At 39.0% G+C, this 26,458-nt stretch overlaps 1 protein-coding gene and 1 non-coding gene across 2 annotated transcripts; both read left to right on the top strand.

The window, feature by feature from the left end:
• The first annotated feature begins 9,337 nt into the window (after nt 1–9,337).
• Nucleotides 9,338–21,915, top strand: LOC119736765 (aprataxin and PNK-like factor). Its single transcript, XM_038210779.1, has 12 exons — nt 9,338–9,768; nt 10,518–10,589; nt 10,693–10,868; nt 12,163–12,275; nt 13,266–13,423; nt 13,775–13,940; nt 14,683–15,134; nt 15,743–15,885; nt 17,079–17,216; nt 18,039–18,176; nt 20,236–20,315; nt 21,552–21,915. The coding sequence occupies exons 1-12, from the start codon at nt 9,664–9,666 to the stop codon at nt 21,704–21,706; spliced, it is 1,896 nt and encodes a 631-aa protein (XP_038066707.1). The 5' UTR covers nt 9,338–9,663; the 3' UTR covers nt 21,707–21,915.
• Nucleotides 9,857–9,928, top strand: Trnae-cuc. The gene has a single exon. It is a non-coding gene; the product is annotated as a tRNA-Glu (tRNA).
• Nucleotides 21,916–26,458: the final 4,543 nt, after the last annotated feature.

Genomic DNA, 26,458 nt, shown 5'->3' with positions numbered 1-26,458 from the left:
GATGTTTCTGGAAAAATTGCAGAATTGTATGGGGTTAACTTGGCATTTTTAGCAAAATCAGATTTTTATGAAAAATCATGAAGTAAGGGGTGAACCTTGCATTTTTAGCAAAATTGGGCATAATGAGATGTTTCTGAAAAATTTCAAATTGTAAGGGGTTAACCGTTGCCAAATTAGGGCAAAATCAGAAGTTTCTAGAAAATTGCAGATTGAAAGGCCAGGGGTTAACCTTGCATTTTAAGCAAAATTTGGCAAAATGACATTTTTATGAAAATTCAAATTGTAAGGTGTTAACCTTTGCCAAATTAGGGCAAAATCAGGTGTTTATGAAAAAATTGCAGATTGAAAGGCGTTAACCTTGCATTTTTAGCAAAATTGGGCTAAATCAGATTTGTATGAAAAATCAAAAATTGTAAGGGGTTAACCTTTGCCAAATTAGGGCAAAATCAGAAGTTTCTAGAAAATTGCAGATTGAAAGAGGGTTAACCTTGCATTTTTAGCAAAATTGGGCAAAACCAGATGTTTCTGAAAAAAAATCCGATGTAAGGAATGAACCCTACTTTTTTTAGTGAAATTTGGCAAAATTAGATGTTTATGAAAAATTTCAAATTGTAAGTGGTTCACCTTGTATTTTTAGCAAAATTGGGAAAAAGTTTAATGTTTATGAAAAATTTCAAATTGTAAGGGATTAACCATTGATTTTTTAGCAAAATAGGGTAAAATCAGGTGTTTATGGAAAATTTCAGATTGTAAGGGGTTAACTTTGCATTTTTTCAGCAAAATAGGGCAAAATCACAGGTTTCTGGAAAAGTTCAGATTGTAAGGGGTTAACCTTGCATTTTTAGCAAAATTGGACCAAATCAAATTTAAATAAAAAATAAAAAATTGTAATGGATTAACCTTGCCAAATTGGGCAAAATCAGATGTTTATGAAAATATCCGATGTAAGGAATTAACCTTGCCAAATTAGGGCAAAATCAGAAATTTCTAAAAAATTGCAGATTGAAAGGGGTTAACCTTGCCTTTTTAGTGAAAATTGGCAAATTTTAAGGGTGAACCTTGCATTTTCTTTTTTAGCAAAATAGGGCACAATCAGATGTTTCTGGAAAATTGCAGATTGTAAGGGGTGAACCTTGTATATTTAGCAAAATTTGTCAAAATCAGATTTGTATGAAAAATCTACAATTGTAAGGGATTAACATTTCTTTTGTAGCAAAATTTGGTGCATATTTTACTAAAATTGGGCAAAATCAGATGTTTCTGAAAAATTCCAGATGTAACGGATTAACCTTGCTTTTTTTGTAAAATTGGGCAAAATTAGATGTTTATGAAAAAATTCAAATTGTAAGGCGTTAACCTTGCAAATTATCATGTAACAGGATCATTAAACGGGACAGGTGGACATCGGCCTTGGAGCTCAGACCATCATGTCATGCACTCCTCAATGCATAGATGATGCACATAACACTATGGGTAGTACAGGCACAGCTGGGGGTACTGCCCAAACAATGATGAACGCATTGCGTTTTATGATCCAGTTACATGATAATTTTTTAGCATAAGCTGATAGGCGACAAACGGAGTTACGTAATTCATTGGCTTATGTGGCACACGTTTGAAATTGTGTGACATTTGGGCCGAAGATAGATATTTTTTTTTTTAACTTGACAATATTAATATTCAGTGCAAGTGTAGTGAAGTACCAATTTAGACTTATTCTCAAGTTGCACTCTTTTTTATAGTACAACATGTCGAATATCCGATGACTCGAGCCGGGTGAAATCGAGCCGGGAGCGGCACTGAGAGGGATTATAAGGCCATGATATAATACGGCCGATACTGACTACAACCACAAAAAAGTTAATATGTCTGAAAAATTTCATCATTATGATTGCTTACATCATTAGCAAGGGGCTCTGTGCCTATCGGCAAAATGGGTGCGTTTTGGGCGAGCACTGTGTTCGGGTACAAACCCCAGTCCGTTTGCTATTTTTGCAATATTTTCCCGTCCAAAACAATACTAGCTGAACCCGTTATCGGCCGCGGCTGCCTCATCAGACCTCGGCGGTGTGCGGGGCGTAACGAACGTACGTGCACTCTGATCAGCGGACCGCGCCTGTCAGCACGGGCCGGGCACTCTCATCTCTGGGCCCTCGGCCTCAGAACGTGGCCCTTCCGGACCCGATTGCACTGTGGATTTGAAGGAATTTCAAAAGGGCTTGCCAGTGCGTCGATTTTTTCGGGGCAGGATTCTATTTCATTCCCCTTTCGTAAGATGATTTAACAACAAAAATGTTTTGCCTGGATTTTAACCTCAATATGAAATTAGTTGGACTGAGACTGTTTCGATACCGAATTATTCGGGGCGCTAATAAATTCATGGCTCTCAGAACTCTCTAATGTAGAATATTTTGACGGTACCGGTATAATATGAGGTCGGATGGGTTTAGGACTATTAATTTTACCGGTATGCGCCCATAGGGGGTGTTGGGGAGGGCGCTCTTTGGCACGCCCTCTCCAAAAACATGTTTGATGAATAATCACTGGGACCATTAAACCAGAAAAGCACTGGTACGCTAGTTTTCAACAACAACAACAACCGAATGCTAAATTTTGGCAAACCTCGGGATGGCCTGGGCTTTAGTGGTCAGAATTTAGAACGATGCTGTACAGGTACATATTTTACTAGGCATATGGCTACGCTGTCCTTCACAATATATTGTCAAAGGATAACACATTTGCTACTTTAGGCTTCAAATGCTTGTGTATTCGTCCGAATGTGACAAGTTATACCATGGAGGAAGGAATAGATGGTTATACTAAGCACAAGCGGCTCACAAACATTTATTTTAATCAAAAATACTTGTGAAAACTTTTTCACCAAATAGGTTACTTTCTGCCTCCAATTAAATCATACAATAATTCGTGCCCATGATTGCAGCGATCGCAAAGCCTCAAATCTCAAATCGGTGTTTTGAAGTTGCTGTCCTCGTGATTAAAACAATTTCTTTTTTTCCTACGTACCTACGTACTTTATTTAGTTTATAAAACAAAAACTATTTTTTTCCCTATCTGTTGGGCGTCTACATCCCTTCGTAATTTTTTTTTTTTTATCCAACTTGCACGTGCCCAGATCCTCAAAAAAACAAAAAACCGGACCCTTTGAATTGCGCCCTCAATATTATGTATATATGCGGTATCTTAATGAATTAAAAAAAGTGTGTGCCTTTATATGTGTCTGTAACATTTTCGAGCCCCCCCCCCCCCCCCCAGTCTGAGAATAAAATTATTTATCAACAATCCATCAGCTGACATGTTCGGGCGCCTCTACCTGGGTCGGGGGGCAGGGTGTCCCACATCCCATTTTAAAGCATGTACTTGCATTTTGTATGAATAAAAATGAGCCAAGAGTATTTACTTTTACTTGTCAGCTTTTACGGGCTATGAACGCGGGGTTTTGGACAGCGGTGTTTACTTTTTACATTTTTTCTTATTCCCTCTTCCTTTCCCCTTCCCAGGCGCGGTTCTACGGGGGGGGCTAGGGGGGGCTGTAGCCCCCCAACATTTTGTGTAGCCCCCCAAAATAAATTCCGTAAAAAAAATTGCATTAGCAAAAAGGATTGTGATGTCATGCGAACGGTCTTAGATTTTTCATACAAATCTGATTTTGCCAAATTTTGCTAAATATTCAAGTTACACCTCTTACAATTTTAAATGTTTTCATAAACATTTCTTTTTGCCCAATTTTGCTAAAAATACAATGTTAAGCCCTAACAATCTGCAATTTTCCAGAAACACTTGATTTCGCCCTATTTTGCTAAATGATTAATGGTCAATCCCTTACAATTTGAAATTTTTCATAAAAATTTTCCCAATTTTGCTTAAAAAAATGCAAGCTTAAACCCTTACAATTTGAATTTTTTTCATGAACAACTCATTTTCCCAATCTTATTTAAAAAGCAAGGTTAACCCCTTACAATCTGCAATTTTCTAAAAACATTTGATTTTTCCCCCCATTTTCGCTTAAAAAAAGCAAAGTTAATCTCTTACATCTGAAATTTTTCAGAAACATCTTATTTTGCCCAATCCGATTTTTCCCAATTAAGCTGAAATTCAAGGTTAATCCCTTACCATCAGAAAAATAAATTCATAAACATCTCAATTTGCCCAATTTTACTAAAAACAAGGTTACTGCCTTACATCTGAAATTTTTCGGAAACATTTGATTTGCCAAATTTTACAATATAAAATATTTCATAAACATCTAACCCCATACAATCTGCAATTTTCCAGAAACATCTGATTTTTCCCGATTTTGCTAAAAATGCAAGGTTAACGCCTTACAGTTTGAATTTTTTCATAAACATCTCATTTTGCCGAATTTTACAAAAAAAGCAAGGTTAACCCCTTTCAATCTGCAATTTTCTACAAACTTCTGATTTTGCCCTAATTTGGCAAAGGTAACCCCTTACAATTTTTGATTTTTCATACAAATCTGATTTAGCCCAATTTGGCTAAAAATGCAAGGTTAACCCCTTACAATCTGACTTTTTTCATAAACACCTGATTTTGCCCTATTTTGCTAAAAAGTGCAAGGTTAACCCCTCGCAATTCGAAAAGCAAGGTTAACCCCTTACAATTTGAAATTTTTCAGAAACATCTCATTTTGCCCAGTTTTGCTAAAAATGCCAAGTTAACCCCATACAATTCTGCAATTTTTCCAGAAACATCTGATTTTTCCCAATTTCGTTTACAAAAATGTAGGGTTAACCCCTTACAATTTGAAATTTTTCATAAACATCCAACTTTGCCAAATTTCACTAAAAAAGCAAAGTTAACCACTTTCAATCTGCGATTTTCCAAAAACATCTGATTTTGCCCTAATTTGGCAAGGTTAACCCCTTACAATCGTTGATTTTTCATACAAATCTGACTTTGCCCAATTTTGCTAAAAATGCAAAGTTAACCCCTTACAATCTGAAATTTTCCAGAAAGATCTGATTTTGCCCAATTTCGCTAAAAAATGCAAGGTTCACCCCTTACAATTTGATTTTTTTCATAAACATCTAACCCCATACAATCTGCAATTTTCCAGAAACATCTGATTTTTCCCAATTTTGCTAAAAATGTAAGGCTAACTCCTTGCAAACTGTTAAATCAATACATGAAGTGACCCATTTGACTTTTTTAAAACAAATTATATTTTCAGTTTTTAGGGTAAAGAAATGTTCTCTTTTTCCTTTCTCTTTTGTTGTTGCTATATTTTGCGAATTAACTCATTCGTATGGAAGATCATAGTCAATCAAAGAATATTTCACACATAGGGGCCTAAATTATATTTTTTAAATTTAATAGAGACGCAATGATCGTGCTATCTTATACCATTCTATTACTATTGCGAATTACTGTATTGTTTTTGGAATGCTCACAATTAAAGACACGTTATTTGAAAGATGTATAAATAATAATAATAATACAATGTACATCTTTATTCTTTCCCGGTATAATTTATGGCGTTTCTTACGTCAATTGGCAATCGCGTCATTATATAATGATAGTCAAATTGATCAAACGAAACTCCGTTTTGATTATAGTCAATTATAAAATATTCATTGATTTATGACAACCACCTTTGTTTCAATTTTGATACTACCCGTAGCTGTAGATATCAAACTAAACCAAAGTATAAAAGATAGAGGGTAAAAAAAAAATCAAAAAGTTATGTGCTGGTCAAGCTTTCAGGGATCGGTCTGAGCCATAACAATGCCCCAGCCGATCCCTTAGTTCTCTTCCGGGGTCTCGGCGTCCCCGACCAATACACACTTCCTTCCCTATCCATCCATATAACCCCGGAGGGCCAGGCACCATGTAAAAGCAAAGAGCTAAGGGAGGAACAGGGCGGCCCCTAAGCCCTGATCCTCCGAGTGGACCACATGCCCTGAACCTGTACGAAGGCGCCAACCTGGAACTCGCGGACAGTACCAGCAGCAGTGCTTACCGATTAAGCTAAGGTACTGTTGGTACTTTACGACGGGAAATTAAATCTCTTATAGTAAATGATTGAACTTATACGTTAAAAACCAAAAAGACACCAGCGGGATTCGAACCCGGGACCCCGCTAATCGTGAACTACGAATCGTAACCACTCGGCCATTTCGTTACCTTAGAATTGTCCTTAAACTGAGAAAAGTTGTCTTTATAGGTGAGCAAACGCGCCAGGAAGATTACTGGGTCCATTTGCTTTACCTTAATGGGTAAAAACAAGTCGATATAATGAGCCCAGTGCGTTTGGTTTATTAGGAAGCTGCATAACACAGCCTAATGTGCAAAACAGTCGTGTGCTAGCTAGGCGGATCATTACGCAACAATGAACACCGCAATTGTGTATTTTCAAAAGGCAAACGCGTAGATTTCTACTCTTTGTATCTGGGCACATATAGATAATCATTCTCACCTCCCTCTTCAGCTATTTCGACTTTCTTAAAAAGAAAAATAGAGACTGTCAGCGAATCTCCGGGAGTTGAAATCAGGATCGTCCCCTCGATAGACCTCAGACTCAGTAAAGTTCAACATTGGGCTCTTTTTCAACAGCTGTTTTTGCGGAAACTTTACATCTGGATTTTTTAGAAGCATCTGATTTTGCCCAATTTTAGTAAAATATGCTCCAAATTTTGCTAAAAAAGCAAGGTTAACCCCTTACCATTTTAGATTTTTCATACAAATCTGATTTTGCCAAATTCCACTAAATATACAAGGTACACCTCTTTCAATTTAAAATGTTTCATAAACATTTCTTTTTGCCCAATTTTGCTAGAAATACAAGGTTAAGCCCTAACAATCTGCAATTTTCCAGAATCATCTGATTGTGTCCTATTTTGCTAAAAAAAAAATGCAAGGTTAACCCCTTACAATTTGAATTTTTTTCACGAACATCTAATTTTTTAATCTTATTCAAAAAGTAAGGTTAACCCCTTACAATCTGCAATTTTTCAGAAACATTTGATTTTTTCCCATTTTTGCTTTAAAAAAATGCGAGGTTAACCCCTTTCAAATTTTTTGCAACATCTAACCTTGCAAAATTTCACTGAAAAAGCAACGTTAATCCCTTACATCTGAAATTTTTCGGAAACATCTGATTTTGCCCAATTTCGCTAAAATATGCAATGTTCACCCCTTACAATTTGATTTTTTTTCATAAACATCTAATTTTGCCCAATTTTACATCAGCTTATGCTAACAAATTATCAGGTAACTGGGACAGGTGCACATCGGCCTTGGAGCTCAGCCCATGTGTCATGCACTCCTCAGTGCATAGATGATGCACATAACACTATGGGTAGTACAGGCACAGCTGGGGGTACTGCCCAAACAATGATGAACGCATTGCGTATGCTTAAAGAATTACCCACAATTCCGGTTTACCGTTTAGGTCTGGCTCTAATTACTTCACGCGATCCGCTGACGTCTCATACACTAGCTGACTTTAGGCAAAATAGTCAGACTTTTGCGGTCTAGTAACCAGACTTTGACTCTTAACGAAACATCGAATGAAAAGGGAAACATCAAATGCATACTGCAAAAGCTCGAATGCAAACATACCCATGAAACATCGAATACAAATAGATCGAAATGTCAAACATATGTGTAAAACATTGCTCACATATTTGAGAATATCGCAAATATATTGTAAAACAACACACACAATTGTATCGAAAAACATCGCACATTTAATGCAAAAAGATCGGACATAATATTGAAAACATCGCACATATATATCGTCAAAAACATCGCACATATAAATTGAAAATTGCATATAATTAATGTAAAACATCGCACACATATATTGAACATCGCACATATATTGTAAAACATCGCACAAATAATTATATTAAACATCGCGCAAATAATGAAAAACATCGCACACTTCTTATTCCTCCATGCTTATATCGGCGAACAGATCTGTATGTATATTTGACTTGACATGGGTAGGTCGTTTATGTAGAGGATGAATAGTAACGGTCCGAGCACCGAGCCCTCCCCACCATAGTACATCTGCTTGAGACGAGGCGGCATTTACAGTTAGTTCTCCCCATTAGGAAGTCCTGTATCCAATCTAGTACTCTGCCTTTACACCCGTACGCTTGTACAACTTAGCTTGTTTATCAGCCTCTGGTGTGGAATCGAATCAAATGCTTTGGCATTGTCAAGAAATATTATCCCCTGGTCTAAAGTTGCCGTCACTTCAGGTCTCCAGTATATAGGTTGGTCAAACTAACACGATTTGCCTTTATGAACCATGTTGTCTGTCAGAAAGTGTACTTTAATCTTCGACGTGTTCCAGTAACCTGTTCTTGCAAGACAATTATTGTTTCAAGTATCTTACATGGGATGCACGTTATATATAGGCTGAGTGCAGGTCTGCAGTAACTTTTAGCACCGGGTCCTTTAGCACCGGGGAATTAGATCCTGGACAGGACTCGATCAGCTCCTTCGTGACGGTCTTCCTGTGTGAAGTCAGCATCGTCCAATTCATTTTCAACAGTGTCTTATTCTGGGACATCCATCTGGTTTCTTTGTTTTGACTTGGGTTTTGATTTTGAACAATGTTCCTTCAAAATCTCACCCGCTGCAGAATCTTGGATGATCATGCCCGCTGCGACAGCGGAGTCCCCTATCGCCCAACACACTTGGACGTTTCACTCGACTTTCCTCATAAAGTATTGGCAAACTTAATTTCTCGCTCTTCCTCAACGAATGCAAGAATATAGCGAGTTCTGTTAGTGCCCTCAAGGACTAAGACCACACAAGAACCATTGCGTTGCTTGCAGATTCCGATTATGTGGAGAAATAAGGTATATGAAGTAGAAGAAGAAAGAGGAAATACAGTCTCATTCAAAGACTTGGTCAGCTTTGTGGATCGACTTTCACGAATAATCTCCAAAGGTCGGTCTAGACTTTAAAGTGGCGCACTTGAATAAATCTTCGGAAAAAATCACAACGGCCTTTATTTAAAAATCTTCTCCACTCATCATAAAAGAATGTAGGCTATACCCCACTGAACTAGAACTAAGTTATAGTCAGCAAATTATTTTCTTTAAATTTGAGCGCGTTTTTAAAGGGTGCACTTCAAAATAAAATCGGAAAATCACCCCAAAATAATTTCTCTGTTAAGTTTGTTACGGGCAGGTAAACTCAAGATTTAACCGGAATATCTGGAGCCGGGGCCTTGTGTTGCTGCACTACCCCCGTGGATGATGAACATGCCCCTCCCACATACTGGTGGTCATCGATCATGTACATTGCCACTGGTGACCATATGCACAATGTATGCGGCGGGCCGGCCGGGTACCATCACGAGAGCGTACGTACATACCCGGTCGTATGAAATTGTAAACACGACGGAAAACCTATATTTGCAACGAGAATGCTACCTGGAAATGGATTTTAGTTCGCACGTGTCTATGAAAAATAAATATAGCAAACACTGTGCTGTGGAAGTTTTGGAGGCATTGCACTTTTCTACGTAGCTTTTGAGTTGTAAATGCCGAGTGTTACCAACACGCAACAAGAGGCCATTGTTTAGAAAGCATTGCCATTGGACTCCATCAGTCCATGTGTTAACTGTAGCGTAGGCTGCGGAGCGCTTCTGATCCATAGTGCACGATGTCGGGAATTGAACTAAAACCGATCTCGGAGTCAGCAGTTGGACGCCCAAACTTTCTGTTGCCGCTTGGCAAAACGGTTCTCGGAAGGGGTCCTGTTTTAGGGGTAAGAATGGGATTTTTCGTATTGAAAACCAGACACATTGTGTAGCCGTTGATTAAATGTGTATAAAATTTATTATGTGTTGAGTAACTCCCATATGGTCTAGTGGTTAGGATCCGGCGCTCTCACCGCCGTGGCCCGGGTTCGATTCCCGGTGTGGGAAGTTCAACTCTTTTTTTTAATTTTTCTTTTTTGAATTTTTTTAAAAACTTTTTAATTGTATCAAAGCACAGCAATCAAGTTGATTTTGGGATTAATTGTTTAGTTAATTTTCCTGTTTTTTCTCAATATTTTAATTTGACTTATTAATTTTAGGACAGTATTTCGAAGTTCTTAATCTTGCCGCAGTTTACAGGAACAAATTAGTGATGTCCATGTGTGGAATTCTTTTTCTGGAAAAAATGTTAAAACCTGACGCCACTTTTTTCTTCATATATCATCTCAATGAAGGACATTCATTGCAAAAATAATGATAAGACATAAATCTGGGACTGAGAAACAATTCCAAATTTGTTATGAAATACTTACAAAATTTTCTTGACGCTCCATAGACTTTATACCCAATTGCGGAAGTGGCGTCAGGTTGCAACATTTTTTCCCTCCCTTTAACATATCATAACATATGATATTGCATATGAAAAATACAAGTCATACTTTTAACATTTTTCTTTGACTGATTTTGTAACGATTTTTCTCTCAGGACGTTGACTCGGAATTTATGATGGCATTTTCTCTTGCCCCTTTCGGTACAGGTTTCTGACAAGAGGGTTTCAAGAAATCATGGCTTGGTCGAGGTTGAAGATGGAAAACTCAAGATTATGTCTGTAAGTGTCTGTGGCAGGAGATGAAACATGAATAAATGGATTATATCTGTTGTATCTGCTGTGATCATATTCCTATGTGATTCTTCTTGGTTTTTGTTTTCAGACACACACCAACCCCACCTTTTACCAGGCCAAGGGGACCTCCAAGCTCCTCCCCCTCTCCAAGGATGTCTGGCAGTTTCTGGAGCACGGTGACAGGATAGCACTCACCCCTGATCAGCATGTCTATGAGGTGGTGATAGACGAGAGACCTTATATCAAGAGCTCACAAAGCCTTGGGTAAGACATATGGGGGAAAGATTTCCATACCTGGACATCACTTAAGTCACCCTGTGCACAAACCCTATGAGACTGGTCTGAAATTTCTAAGTGTTTTCTCAGCACCGGTAAATGCCTCAATGTTTTCCCTGCTAAATTTGACTGTTAAGGGCATATTATCACTTTCTGATGGCAGATAGGGAAACATTTGTAATGGCCAGGTATGGGAATCTTTCCCATCTGGGTATGGATTGCGGTAGGCTTGGTGACTCTATCCCAAGAAAAGTCTCAAAATACTGAACTTCCTCCACATTGTGAGCCACACAGTAATGCCTGCTAAATTTCCTGAAAAGTTATGTTACCGAATCTAAAATCTAGACTGTGTTTCTACTTGACATCGACTATGGAAGCTACCCACCTGGTTTAAAATCGGGAAATCAAAGTCCGTACCTCTTGATGCGAGAGGTCGTCTTCAGCCGACGCCTTCTCGGGATCCTCTGATGGTTGCCTTCCATGCATCCTGGTCCAGCACCAGCGTCCTTCTTCAGCTGGTTGGCGTACAAAGAGTCTCCTCCTGCCCCTGCCCTTGGATCCATCGATGGGTTCCCACAGTACTAGCGGGTTCGTAGCTAGCTCTGGGTGACACACACAGTGGGCCGCCAGCCTCATCCTCCGCTCCCTGACCTTGGTAGAGACTCTGGGCAGGGCGTCGTAGAGCTGGATGTTGGGCCCGCGGTCTTCCCTACCTCTAGGCACCTACACTTAGTTATCGTGTAAAAACCTGCAGTCCTCTCCAACAAACTTTCTCAAAATTTCCCCTGAAAATTACAGGATAAGTAAACATGTAAAGCAGGCATGCAGGCATGCAGCTTTTCCTCGGATCCGCTGATTTCCTCGTTTTTAACTTCTCATGAATGCCATTACAAATTGAAAAACACTGTGCAAAGTCTTGTGTGGTTTTGAATTTCCTTGGGTTTTTTTCTGAATTCCCAGTTGTATGCCTGGTAGAGATTTGATTTTACAAACTTTTTAACCAGGTAAGTGCAGCTTCCATAGTGAATATCAAGTGGGAAAACGGTCTAAATTTCAATTTCGAGGAACACGACTTTTCAGGAAATTTAGCACGCATCGTTGTGAGGCTCACAGTGCAAAGGACGTCTAGTAATTGAGACACATTTATGATGAGGCTAAGGTGACTCCAAACCTTTCAGAATTGATCCTTTGTGTTATTTAATGGAATGTTTTTAATGGAATTACAGAAGTGTTTGTTTAATGCACTGCTGTTTTAATTTTGTTTTCTCCACACAAATGACAGTTCTTTGACTGACTCTCCGGTCAAGGAGTCTCCAAAGAAACCACAAAAACAGACTGAGGACGTAGAAGAGAACAGAGGACTGCAGGAAAATAATAGAAAGGAGAACTCAACAGGTAAAACAAAATCAAGATCTTTGGAGAAAACTTCATCCATAATTGGATTTGTTCTCATTAGAAGGGTTTGCTCTAGAAGTCAGTCAGATCAAGTCGAGTGTGTTTTCATTTTCAAGGAAATAAAAAAGAAAGTAGATCTTTGGTGGTTTACACTTGCAAATCTGTTTTATTTGGATTTTATCTAAGATAACGTGGTACAAAACTGAATTTTGGAAGACTTGTCCCTGCCTTTCCAAATCATGTTATTGGCTGTAACCACTTGAATTTGGCGATTGAACTTAAAGTAATGATTTATTGAGAGGAACATTGCTTACCCTAACCCCCCTCAATCTTTTTGGAGGATTGAGGCTGAATGTCAACAAGTTTCGGTTGATTTTGGAGGATGAATTACGTCAAGTTTGTAGGTTGTACCCGGCATTGTTTATGTTCATCTGTGCATAATTGAGCCCTGCATTAAGCTCGTTATCATTCGCACTGTTTCTGAATGTCATCGGCATTGCTTCAACCCATTAACAGTGCTTGTCGGAGGATTCTGCAGGATTCGAAGCAATGGTCACCCCTTCACTGAACAAATTCAAGAAATAACGGATGATTTTGGAGGATTGAGGCTGAATCCAATTTGTACATCTTGGTAGTTAGAGGATTTTGCAGGATTGAGGATGATTCCCAGCCTATGGGTCTAGAGGGTTAGGGTTAAAAGTGAAGATAAGACTAATATCAGATACTAACATTGAAGGTGTTTTCAGAATTACGTGTGTCAGCAACAAAATCCAGTTACGAGACCCAATAACTTATGCATACGTTTTCTCTATTTTAGGAAAATGTATAGTTTCCACTGAGCTGAAACTTCAACAAGTTATTCACAGTACTTGAGATCTTGAGCAATTTATTTTTTTGCTTTAAACAAAAATAGTGCACAGAAAGCCAATGATCCTACACACCTTAAAGGTACTGATGTAATTATTTATCTCTTCCTTCTGCCTTTACAAGGTGCTGATGAAAAGAATTGGTTGAACAATTCCAACGGGGGGTCGAAGCAGACTGCAAAAGATGAAGAAAATGAGAACGAAAGAGACAGAACTAAAGACGACGAAAGCGATGATGCAGCGGAGAAACAGGATGACGAGCTTCCAGTCACACAAATACAGGTAAGAATACAAGTATAGAATGCCACTACGAGAGTGAATGATCATCCTCTCGTACTTGTCACCAGATAGTCTTGTGAATTGACTTTTGGTTTACTTGTGACCGAACCAGACTTGTGATGGACATGTGACGGTACAAGACTGCAGGTTGGGTGCAGAATCATTGGACACTCACCGGTTTTACACTCGCCAGGTTTACCCAAGTGATTTTGTTCATTGCAAACAAGTTTTTACATTTTATTGATCTACATATTTGTGTTCTTAATACTGTGAGTTTGGCCCAAGGTTCTTACATTACTGTTTATATTATTTTATGAGGAAATTTCAGTGTGACTTTTTATGGCAATTGAACAGAACAAACGTGGTACAGTGACACTACCGGGCCAAAAGGAGATGGCTCTTCCTTTGGAGAAAGAGCGGAAGCTACCGGATTGGATGACCCAACTTGGAGGAAGTTCAAGCACTGCAAAAGACAAACCTGCACAGAAAGAAGCCGGCAGGGGCAGGGGTAGGGGGAGGGGTAAGCATAATTTCATGTTCTAGTTTACAGTAGAGAAGGAATAAATGTGGATCAACAGGCTTGGGCTCGTGGGAGATACTCCCACCAAACTCTCCTTGCTCGACTGGAAGGTTGTGGGGTTGTTTAGGATTTTTATTTGCTGACAAACCTTTGTTACCAGTGAACATGGTCGCTCATATTTTTTTCATCAAATTGCTCATTTTTTTTTTTTAAAGTTTGAAATATCCCCGTTCATAAATCTTGAGTTTTTATACTGACCTGTTACAAAGTTACAAGAGGAATGTTATTTGAATGCAATTTTCTTGATTTTCCGCCGAAGCGTGTAGTGTAACCTTTTAAAATCATGTATGTAGATAATTTTCTGAGAAATATGAAATGAGGTTTGTGAATGGAGAGAAAAAGTTTAATCATAATTAGTCTTTAACCCTTACAGAACTCAACACATCAAACCCCAACGGCATGTTTTGTTGGAATCTGTCAGGATGGGTACAGTGTTCCTAAACTGACGGTCTTTTACATTGGGATGGTACACCTCCAGAATCAAAGTCAGAAATTTGTGTGTGCAGTTTCCCATATGGTGTTGGAATTTGCCAGGATGGGTGTGGTTTCTGTTAAATCATGCTAGGGAGTTGCAGTTAGTGTAATATTGAGCTACATGTATACTATGTAGTCTGCTCTAAAGTGTCATTTGTTCTGGGACAAACTGGTAATGAGCTAAAAACAATTGCTATATCTACCACAGGAAGACCAAAGGCTTCAAGCGCCACCGCTGCAGCAACACCTAAAGCCACCCCGAAAAGAAGCAAGAAGCTACCTTCAATCAGCGACGAGGCCAGCGAGGAAGAATACGCACCAGCCGTTGTCAAGAGAACACCCAGCAGGGGGAGAGGACGTCCCCGGGGAAGGGGAAAGGGGCGGGGGAGGCCCCAACAACGCCCGAGTGATGACGAAGAAGAAGAACAGGTCATCAGTGTGCCGGTCGAGGAGGAGATTGCAGAGGAAGAAGGGCCCAAGAGATGGGGTCACGGCAAGACCAGAGACCAGGCCGCAGTCAAGAGGAGAGCCAAGCTGGCCATGGACTACTCAGAAGATTTCATGCCTAGTGAGGAAGATGAAGAAGATGAGGAGGAGCTACCTGTGCCGGAAGGAGACGATGGGAGCGACTGGGAACCTGAGTCTCACAGTCCAAGATTGGTGAGGACCAGTTTCTAAAACATCAAACCCTGCAAGTTTGTCCCCTTATTGTTGGCCATAAAGTTATACAAACTGCAAAATCTTGTGATCTCTCTTCCCTCACCATGCTAGGAAAATAAATGACTTCAACACTAAAATGAATGACAAAGTTAAGGATGGTTTGTGATGACATAAAAAGAAAGATTAAAAAAAGGAGCTCTGGTAGTCAGACTTACGTCTGGGTCATCTCTGGTCACCTCAGCACTATGAACACTGCCATGATGTAGTGGTTGCAGTTTCTGACTCTAGGGTGTAATGCAAGTACAGGCCTCTTCAGGGTTCATGGTACTTATGTTCTTTGGCAAGATACTTTACAAAGATTGCCTCTTTCTGCCCATGAGTATATAAGTTGGTACCTTTTCGAGTGGAGAATGGATTGCACTGAATTAACAAAAATTGACCTCATGGCCTGGTGAACAGGGGTAATTTTTTTTTGCAAGATGGATTTTGCGTAGGAGAGATGTAAAGTTTATAATGGGTTTTCCCCTTCACCGACTTATTTATAAACACTGCATTTGTGAAGTGCATTGAGATATTTACAAGCACCTCATTTTGTGTGACCTCTGCAGACGAGAACGCCCTCAAAGGGGAAGAGAACTCCAGGACGAACTCCCGGAAGGACACCAGGAAGGAGAGCAGGGGGACGGAGGTACAGCAGACAGAGCTCAGACGAGGAAAGCGACTTAAGTGAAGAGGAAGTCTACATCCCAAGGTATGTAATACACTTGAGGTTTAACCCTGAAAGACCCAGGGGGGGGGGGGGGGGGGGGGGGGGGGAGGGGGGGGAGAGAGGGGTGAAGCAGACCCTTCCTGTACATTTTGCAGATATCCCTGTGGATTTTTATTTTCATGCTGAACCTTTTTATGCAGACTCATGTCTTGTGGACGTTCTGACACTAATTTCTTAAAAAACAAAAAAAATGTGTGTGTAGTGTTTGTGCACAATACAAATTTTGTGGACGGTTTAACTCAAATGTCATTTTAACCCTTTGACGCCGGGTGACGGCTTTAGACGCGGCTCAATGAAAGCCGATAAGCAGGGGAATTGCTATAGCCGCATTCCTGTAGCCGCATTCCATTTGTAGACAACGGCCGAATGCCTGCACGTACACATTCCACTCGAAGTGCAGCTGTCCATGGCCTAACAGTTATGGCGTTGAGGGATTAAAAAAAGTAGATATAGAGTTTGTGCAAAATACAACTTTTCGATGTTGGGTACCGAAAAATATTTGAAATTTCTGAGGTTCAGTTCTTGCACAGGCATACATTTCCAGTGTACTTGTCAGACTCAGCAAAGGATGTGACTGCAGAATGACTGTGATGGTGATCATAAAGCACAGTTTTCCTGCAAGCAGAGCCTTGAAATTGGGCCCATGAAATTTTGCGTGATGGTTCCATTTATACACAACCCTGTGGGATTTTGTACGTTAAGTTTGTTTGTCTCAGATTCTTCGCATTCCGCGTCCATTTGTATATCATGTAATGGGACTATATTCCACAAGCTGCGTTGACGCGATTCTACCGCGATAGTTTAATTGTTCTACCATTGTACAGACACTAGTAAAAGAAATTGATAATACGGTAAAAAAGGTAAAGGTCCCATAGCCATTACTGGCCGTAGGGGCAGTGGGATGTTAGAGGTCCACTGTGTCTTGGGTGAAGCATATGAGTGGTGGTGCCCATCTCCTCTCCTCTCACCGTCTTACCTTCCCTGAATGAATCAGGTACCCATTTTACTGTTGGGTCGTCAGAGAGAGTTTTCCAGTTTTTGGTCGGAATCGCCAACCTTCCACTCCGTAGCTCCATGCTCTAACTGCTCGGCTCCGAGGCCCGTCTTTTTGATAATGAAGTTGTACATAAACATCAGAAGGTGATTTACATGTTTAAAATTAAACGGTTCCACAGACCAACCAAACGATCTGGACGAGCCACCTCAAGCAGTCTAGAGATCGATTCACAAGACATGCCGGTAAAGAGATCTAAGAAGACAGACAACGGGAAGAAGAAACGAGAGCTCTGTCAGTTTGGCAAGAAATGCTATCGGTGAGTTCGAACATCACAGGAAAAGTATTAGGACCCTTTTTAACAGAAGCATGGTATGGAATGCGGTAATGAAAAGCTGCATATTGTGCTGTAGAAAGCATTCACACCAAACTAGGCAGTGAAATGTTGATTTTTATGCAGTTTATGCAAAAAGGTTGCCAGGGCGACATCAAGGCATTCTGCGGTAGAGTCCGATGATCGATGGTCGGCCGCTAACATACACAGCACTCATGTCACACGTACGTACTGTACGAAGTGCGAACAGCGACCTCACACTGCTGTGGTGCTGAATGAACGTCTTAGAACATCCGTGGGCATTGGCTTATGGTTTTTTTTGTTGCTGGATTTTCAGCGATTAGTCCGTATGCGAATAAACATGCGTTTATTCTTTAGTACTTTACAGCCATGTAATTCAGAATATAAGCAACGATGTCAAGTGGCCCATTAAAACCAGCATGTTCCCTTTTTTTATCTCTGCAAAATCTCTTCTGCCGTGCACAATGTAAGCAGGCCCCAAGCCATCAGATTTCAAGATTGTTATTAAGAAACACAATTTAGCTTTCATGGGCTTACAAAACGATTTCCAGACAGAACTGATCCTCTGATTTGTTGCAGTACACAATCATTTTAAAGGAACCAAATTATTATGGCAGTGTCAATTTTTGTCAACATTAGAATGTACCCCTTTACATTTTAATTGTATTGTGAATCCCTTCTATTGAATTTTATGACTAGTTTGACTAAAACTAATGATCTACTCTTGTTTGTTATCAAAAGCTAATTGAATATATGTTATTTTGCCAAAACGTTGCTGCATGACAGGAAAAATCCCCAGCACAAAGAGGAATTTGCTCATCCGGGAGATTCTGACTATGAGTCGGAAAGATCTGACGATGGTGCTGATGATGATGATGATGATGATGAAAAAGAGGAATGCCCATTTGGAACAAACTGCTATAGGTAAGATTCATTCAGCAACTAGGTGTTATACAATGTACAAATGGATATAGACGTTTTTGGTTGTATACACCATGTCACATTTGTTTACAACATTGGAAGTTGTATCACGTGAAGCCAACTTCAATACACTGTTCTCTTCTGTACTGCATGCATATCTTTTAAAGATATAGTCCATCATTTGTAATTTGTGCATTTTGTTTGTTTGAAGCAACAAAAGTGTTCAAAATCTAATGAAGGATACTGAACAACTAACCTGATGAAGTTCTGTATATTCCGAGAAAAACAGCATTCTAGGATCTCAATTTCAAATCAAAAGTTGCTGAATCATGTTTTGAATTGTATTGAATCGCAGCTATACACGATGTCCCGCACTGATCCGATGAATTATAGCAACCGCACGGGCCTGTGCGTCGTGCCAATGCTTGCGCGCGCTGCGCCGAATAACAAAACAAACTACTAATTTAAATTTTCCTACAGTGCGTCTTAAGATGCACCGTTGGAAAGGCCTTCTTTCGTTGATTACTTCGAAACGATAGCTTGCCAGAAAGATTAATTTCACAGGGAGTTTAGTCCACTTACTATCTTTCAACCAAGTATGTTTTTCAACAATAATACGCCAGTTACTTTGTCGGATGGCTGCAAATGATGGACTATAGCTTTAAATATGAGTGGTTAATTACAAGTGGTGGCACATGTTGTTTAATGTTGGCAAAATAACATGCAAAAGACGATTCAGTGTTTGGATTGCCTGTCAGTTTGACATCACAGGTGACAATGGCTATACATGTAGCCTCTGGTTATAGAATCTGTATATGATTTCATGAAGAGTTCATTTCCAGAACGCGAAATTTCTGTTTGAAAAAAAATTGGGAAATTTGTATTTGTAAGAAAACTTAAAATAATATAAAACAGGTATTTTTAAACTTCTTTTTTTTTTTGCGTTATTGTATTCGTAAATTGTGGATAACTATATAACATCCGTCAAAATTGACTTTGGGCAGACAGGAGAGAGCAGGATATTCTAAAAGGAAACAAAATGGCATATATCGTGGTTTGAAAATAAACTCTTCATGTATGTAAGCTGTAAATGGATTTTTGCATATGTAGCGCAATATGTGACCTCTTTTGTGTTGGTCATTGTGTAATTACCAGAATCTCATGAATTCTTTTGAGATATCTAGGGGGGATGAGTTAGGTAACAATAGTCTTGGGTACCGCTCTGTCACATATCATGCTGGGTATAGATTTCCATGCCAACACATTAACAACGAGTGGCAGAGTGAATTAAAGACCTGGAAGAAACTTACCATTGTTAAAGGCCTTGCAAAAATATAAGTCCTATTAAATTTGGCTCAGACATCCTCGTCATGTGTATAACCTTACTTTTATGTTTACTGGTTGGCTCAAGCACACAACCTGTTCACATTAGAATTCACTATAAACAATAGATGTCATGGAACTCTGCATCAGAGGATCACTAAAGTGGACAAGTTTTGAGGATTCTGTGTGTTCATGATTGTGGTTACAAACTATACATGTCACAGGCATACTGAGGTGACTTTGGTTACTTGGAATAAAAACATAACATTGGTAATTTTTGTTAAGGGCCCGTCTCAAGTCTTATCCTGGACAAACTCCAGACAAGTTGTCAACTTTTGTATCGGGTATAAGTTGTAGGATTCTTAACAAGTTCCCCCCAGTCTTCCTGCAATGAAGTTGGTACTAATGAAAGTTTCCCTGTGACATGTCTGTGACAAATGCAGAGCTTCTTCCAGATGCAGTGAATGATTCTACCCTCAACTTGTCCGGAACTCTTCCCAGATATGAATTGAGACGGGCCCTTACAAATAAAATTATAAATACTTTAAATTTGATGTTTATCAAAGGATCGCTATACAAGTTTCAAGGATCCTGTAATGATTATTGAATTGTACTGTGCATTATACGTCGCAGGCAAACTGATGCGACTTTTGTTACTCTGAATTAAAACAAATGGTATTTTTTGTTAAAATTAAATCCAAATGCTGTTTTTGTATCCATTTTATTTATCAATTGATAGGAAAAACAGGAGGCATTTAGAACAATACAAGCACACCAAGGCGCCTGGCCGGCCAAAGAGACAAGCTGCAAGGAAGATAGGTACTAAAACTCACTATCGGTTATTTTGGAATTGTTACATGTATGTAGTTGCATGTATAATTCCTTAAAGGGAAAATACAACATTTGCAAACATCAAAAAATAAAACTGCTATATCGTTTTGAAATACCTTGCTGGACTGTTAGTGAATGACAGTGTAAAGCATCCTGTAAAATCATGGCACCTGGTATACTGTCATTTTCAAGAAAAGTGGTATTTTGTATCAATTTCCAATGCTGATCGGCCGATTAGCGTTGGAAAAACTGGCTTTTTTTTCAAATACTGGCCCCAATTGACCATCGCACTTGTTTGCAATCGATTACAAACCTATGAGCGGGTACGAGCCAGCTAGATTGGTTCCCTGACCTTACAATTCCCCAATGTATGTACACTGCTCTGTTTCTTCTTATATGGAGTCAGGGAACCAGACTACAGGAAAATGATTGTTTTTCTTGGTTTTTATAGCATTTTCGAACCCAAAACCTCAAAAAAGTCAGTGTAACTATATTTGCAATATATATCCAACCCCCAATTCCATCCATTTCTGAAAATTACAGCAAAAGCAAATGATGTATATTCCCTTTAAATGGGGAAAGTTAACACTTTTGTTAACTTTTGAAAACCTATGTGTCTTGGAAGTGAAACAATTTAGTTTGGAATACTGGCAGTTGTGCAATAAAGTTCTTTATTACAAGTATGTCTACTTGTCCAGTTTTCCTATACGTACATGTTTACATGTGTACATATTGTGTACAGACATGTATACATGTATAAAACAGTACCCAACCTACCAGTTATTCCTTCTTTTTTGGCAATGTTTAATACCAATTTTATTTTGTCAAACAGGCAAATCCTGTAATGCATGTACATCAGAATGCACTAACTATGCCCTTTGGATTTAAAACTAGTTTTAGATTTAAAAAAGTACCGTCTTTTGGCTGATTACAGTTGCTTGTATTAGTTATTCATTGCAAAGTTGTAATCAGCAAATCACCATTTGGTTACAATTCAAATGACATTTCAGTTTGCAAGTAACATATTTCACATTATTCATTGCAAGTGTCACCTGCATTTAGGCAGGATGACTGTACTTGTTATTGGCTTGTAATGACATGCAATAACTAATTGATTACAAATCTGCTTTGTTTCCAATAAAATCTACTTAATTATTCGCTTCAAACTTTTTCGCTCTATTGTTTCCAATAAAATCTTCTTAATTTTTCGCTCTGAAAATACAGCAACGCTTGCGGATGGTGACAGTGATGATGACGGTGAGGCCAACACCTACGACTATGGTGACAGCTTCATTGACGACGGGACCCAAGAAGCGGGCAAAGCGTCTGATCCCGAGTCCGACGATTGGACACCAGGAGCTAAGGATGATGACGACTGAAATCTGGAAACTCTTTTTCGTCCAAGATTAGAAGATGCAGACTGAATCCAAAGTTGAGTTACGTCACAGAGCTGTAGTTCAGTCCCCAGAAGTAGAGTTGAAATTGAATCAGCACAAGTCACTTATCACAAGTCAGGTCGGGGAATAAACAAAGACAAATGATTGAATCAAATTTGGTTTTGCCTTTCTCCGACGTTTAAACACTGTATACTCAGTGTATTACCTCCCGAGTGAAAGTTTGAAAAAATCACTTGGATGGGACCCGAGTGATTTTTTCCAACTTTCACTCGGAAGGTAACACACTGAGTATACAGCATGTACAGTGTTTAAACGTCGGTGAGGGGCAAAACCTAATTTGATTTATATCACCCCGACGCAAAATTCCATCTTATAATAGGTTATGCGGTACCCACTGCTATGTACATCAGATTCGAACCAGCCAACCGATCCTGTTAGCTTGGTGGTCGAGTGGTACGACATCTGCACTAGAAGGCAAGAGGTCATGGGTTCGTCTGGCATCGAGGTTCGTGAAAACAGTCCTGCGCCTGGGTCCGGTCAGTGTCAAAATAACACTGGCGTGAAGTGGTTAAACTTGAGAAATTGCCTTCTCAAGGCGAATGCTTTGTGGTGCACTGTATTGTGAATGGCTCCTATTGCATCTGCACAGTGGTTGAAGCACAGAAAGCCTGTTCGCTCTGTGCGTTTGGTTGCTCACTTGCGCTTCTTGACACCAACAAGCTCATAATGTCCATGGCCAGATTAATTTTAGGGCAGCTTTTGTTACATTATATTTTAGGTCTTGATCCAGCGACACATATCTTATGAACACTTAGTAATGTAGTGCCTCTCATTTTCAGTTGTAAGAAAGTTATAAAAGACAAACAATTGACAAATCAAGCACAATTAACTTTCAAATCGATTTCACATAATAGTAAAAAATAGAAGTTGTGAAAACTTTCCACTCAATGATTGGACATCATTCAGAATATTAAGGATGTTGCCTTGAAAAGCAGAAAGTATTTGTTTTTCACTGACTGGTACATTTTTGCATCATTTTTCAATTATTTTAACAGCTTCTGACTTTTTCTTGAGCGATAACTGAAATTTTTCTACTTTGCTATGTGAAACATGTATAATATCTGTGCTAATTTTTATGCAAAGTTTAAAAAAATTTGATTTCATGGACTGGTGATAATCTGGTGTTCATGTAATTTTGTTTTGTATATGCCAATCAATGTGCATGGATATTTTAAATGAATGTTTTTAATCATGTATTGTAAAGTACGATCTTCACTTGAGCTATAATAATGTATCTGCGAATGGGTTTCAACAATTTCTCTGCTCCTTGATTTTTATCTGAGCTTTTCGTTAAGTTTTTTTTACTCAGAATTGCGTAGATTTTTTTTAAAATTTTTTGTTACTGCAGAAGTAGACTATATTGTTACAGCCGCTAAAGAGGTAATGTTTTCTTCGACGTTGGTTTGTCTGTTAACTACATGTAGATATCTCAGAAAGTTACGAACAGATTTTCAGGAAACTGTTTTTAAAGGGAATATACATCATTTGCTTTTGCTGTAATTTTCAGAAATGGATGGAATTGGGGGGTTGGAAATATATAGCAAATATAGTTACACTGACTGTGTTTGAGGTTTTGGGTTCAAAAATGCTATAAAAACCAAGAAAAACAATCTTTTCCTGTAGTCTGGTTCCCTGACTCCATTTAAGAAGAAACAGAGCAGTTTACGTACATTGGGGAATTGTAATGGAAGTGCGATGGTCAATTGGGGCCAGTATTTGGAAAAAAAACCAGTTTTTTTCAACGCTGGTCGGCCGATCAGCGTTGGAAATTGATACAAAAATACCACTTTTCTTGAAAATGACAGTATACCAGGTGCCATGATTTTACAGGATGCTTTACACTGTCATTCACTAACAGTACAGCAAGGTATTTCAAAATGATTTGGTAGTTTTATTTTTTGATGTTTGCAAATGTTGTATTTTCTCTTTAAGGGTGGTCCTTGGTACAAACTTGTACAAATCGATTAGATTATGGAAGTGATCCGGATCTGCGTCTGGATGCAGGTTTTTTTTTTAACGATTTTTCACCCACCACATGGAAAACTTTTACCCTGTGTGACCAGCTTTGTGTGCGAGGCACTCACCCGGTGACCCTGTATGCCTTATTGCCCACCTAATCTAACCACACAGGTCAATGGACTAGACCATTTTATACAATGGGGGAGTGGAAAGGTAGACCAACACAGGTATATACATTGTACATTGCAAAGTCTGCATATCCGAACAGGGAGGTAGAACTTGGTCGACATTTTGACAAAATCTTGTTTGATGGCTTTCTTGATTTGACATTAGTTCACTGCTGCGTCCTCCTTGCTATATTTTGTACAAACTTCAAAGCTTTACAAATATTTTGTATGCATTCGCATAATTTGTTTGCAAACCAAGCAGTACCTCTGGGTAAAGAGCTTTTTATTGTCCCTGAAGAGACTTTAAACTAAACACCGCAAAAAACGAAAGTCCACACTCATTAGAGGGGTCATAATGTTTAATCTGATTGTCTTATGATGATGTCATTTATAAAGACCTTTGGGGAATTTCCCTATCGACTGCCTCTATCAACTGCACAGTGCCCGAACAAAGCACGGGTAATTCAATTTTGTGTGCTCCCATGCATACAAGCACTGAGCCATCGATATTCCCTGCCGTTCGCTTCAGGCAGTGTAACATTATCAAGCATCAATTTCCACTTGCCTATTCTTTAAATTTGCAACTTTTCAAACTGCATCATTTTTCTTAAACCGTTGTCAATCTTGGACGATTTACAGTCTTTGGTAGCAAACGGGGTATCAAAATGTAGCCAACAACATTCCCCAGAGGTCTATATGAATGACGTTATCATAAGATGATCAGATTCAAAATAATGACCCCTTTTATGAGTGTGGACTTTTGAGGTGTTTATTAGTACCTGTATCTATCTACACTGTATTACATATCGTTTTATTCACTGTTCAATCCATACAATTGTAGGAATGCTTGGGCTTTCCAGGGAGTAACAACAGGCAGGCGGTTTGGGATGGTACAGTGACAAGTGGGTTGAGCATATTGCATTTTTAGTGGGCACTTTACTGCGTTTTTTTTGTTACTTTTTTTTTTATATATATTTTTTTTACCTAACTTGTTTTAAGGTTTTATTTAGAAATGTTCATTTAAATGCTTTCACTGTCAGTGTTACATGCTCCAATCATGCTTCGTACAGGTCTCAGTAACCATGTAAGCATCTCGGTCGACCTTTGTGGAGTTGCGCCGTGGTGCTGTCGCATTGTGGATGATGTGAGCATGGTTGCGATTATTATGTGCCCAGATACGCTTCTTCCACGATAATCACACAATTTCTCAGTTTTGTTACCCGAGCATGACTTTTGTGCTTGATGCTGATGGTTCTGTCGTAGCGTAAGCAAATCGCAGGTCGACCCGAGGCCGTCTTAACTCTCACATGTGACAAGAATCAAAGAATTGTCCCAACAAAATTCCACCTTCCACATAATCCACTTTAAAAGTGGGGAAATGGACTGCTTATGGATCTCTTATGGTGACTGTCATATACAGTCGAGTCTCGTTAATACAAACTCGTTCGGACCTAGCCAAATTGTTTGTTATATCAGAATTTTGTATTAAGAGGAACATCAGTCCCATTCATTGTGCACATAAATGCATAGTCGGGACTAAGGCCAAAAAAAAAAGTACCCGGTTTCTGGTATGCGCGCGCGTCGCCGTAGCCATGCGCGTCGGCAAATGAAAAAGTTTTTTTTTAAATAAAAGTTGATGTCTCAAAACGGCCAAACTCACTGGTTTGACTTGAATCCTGCTGCTGCACAATTTTAACGTGATTTTAGATGGGGTTATGATCGAGAATAAGCTTTATGTGGCCTCTCTGAACTCCCATATATTTGCACTAAGTTTAGTCGGGCACCATTTGCAGTCATCAGACGACATTTGAAGCAAAAAAAACAGGTAAAAAAAAAAAAAAGCCGCGTCGCCGCACCACTTTTTGGGCAAGCTCCATACCAGAAACCGGAGACTTTTTTTTTTGGCCTAAGGCTTTATGTTTGTTATAACCAGAATTTTGTATTAACAGAGTTTCTACTACGAGATTCGACTGTATTTATATTATTGAAGAACAGTTGTCATACTCATTTAGTGAGCTAACTTCTAATGGTTCATCTATTAAAGAGGAAAGCACATGCTCAAATGTAGATATGATTAAAGTAATTGCAGATGTTTCAGGTAGAATCTATATGCATGTTCCTCATAAAAGGTGGGTTAATATGCCCGAGTTATAATGACGTCATGCTTTGTTTACGTGTGTGCTTTCTTATGGCAGCTTGGTGGCTCATCCTCACCTTTTCACAATGGAGGAAAGCACACATATGAACAAAGTGTGACATCTTCATAATTCATGCTACCCGTAACATCTTAGTGGCTCGGAGGCTGTCATCAGCCTACTAGTTCTTGATGCTTATTTCTGTGGTTGTTATATGCATTTCTCTCGTGTAACCTATAGAAAACAGTAACGAGGCAGGCTTTGTGGGAAATTGACGCAAAATTTCATTTCCCAGATGTTATATCCATTTTGTACATAAATATGGCAGGCATTGACATTTGTACAATCTTGCCTAGATTGGTTTTCAGGAAATGGTCTTACAAGTGGGAAAAGCATGTGACATTTGAAGAAAG

Source organism: Patiria miniata, unplaced genomic scaffold (genome assembly GCF_015706575.1).
Source record: "Patiria miniata isolate m_02_andy unplaced genomic scaffold, ASM1570657v1 HiC_scaffold_10, whole genome shotgun sequence".
In the NCBI taxonomy this organism is placed as follows: Eukaryota; Metazoa; Echinodermata; class Asteroidea; order Valvatida; family Asterinidae; genus Patiria; species Patiria miniata.
Note: the sequence above shows the minus strand (reverse complement) of the source record. Positions and strands in the feature narration are given on the sequence as shown.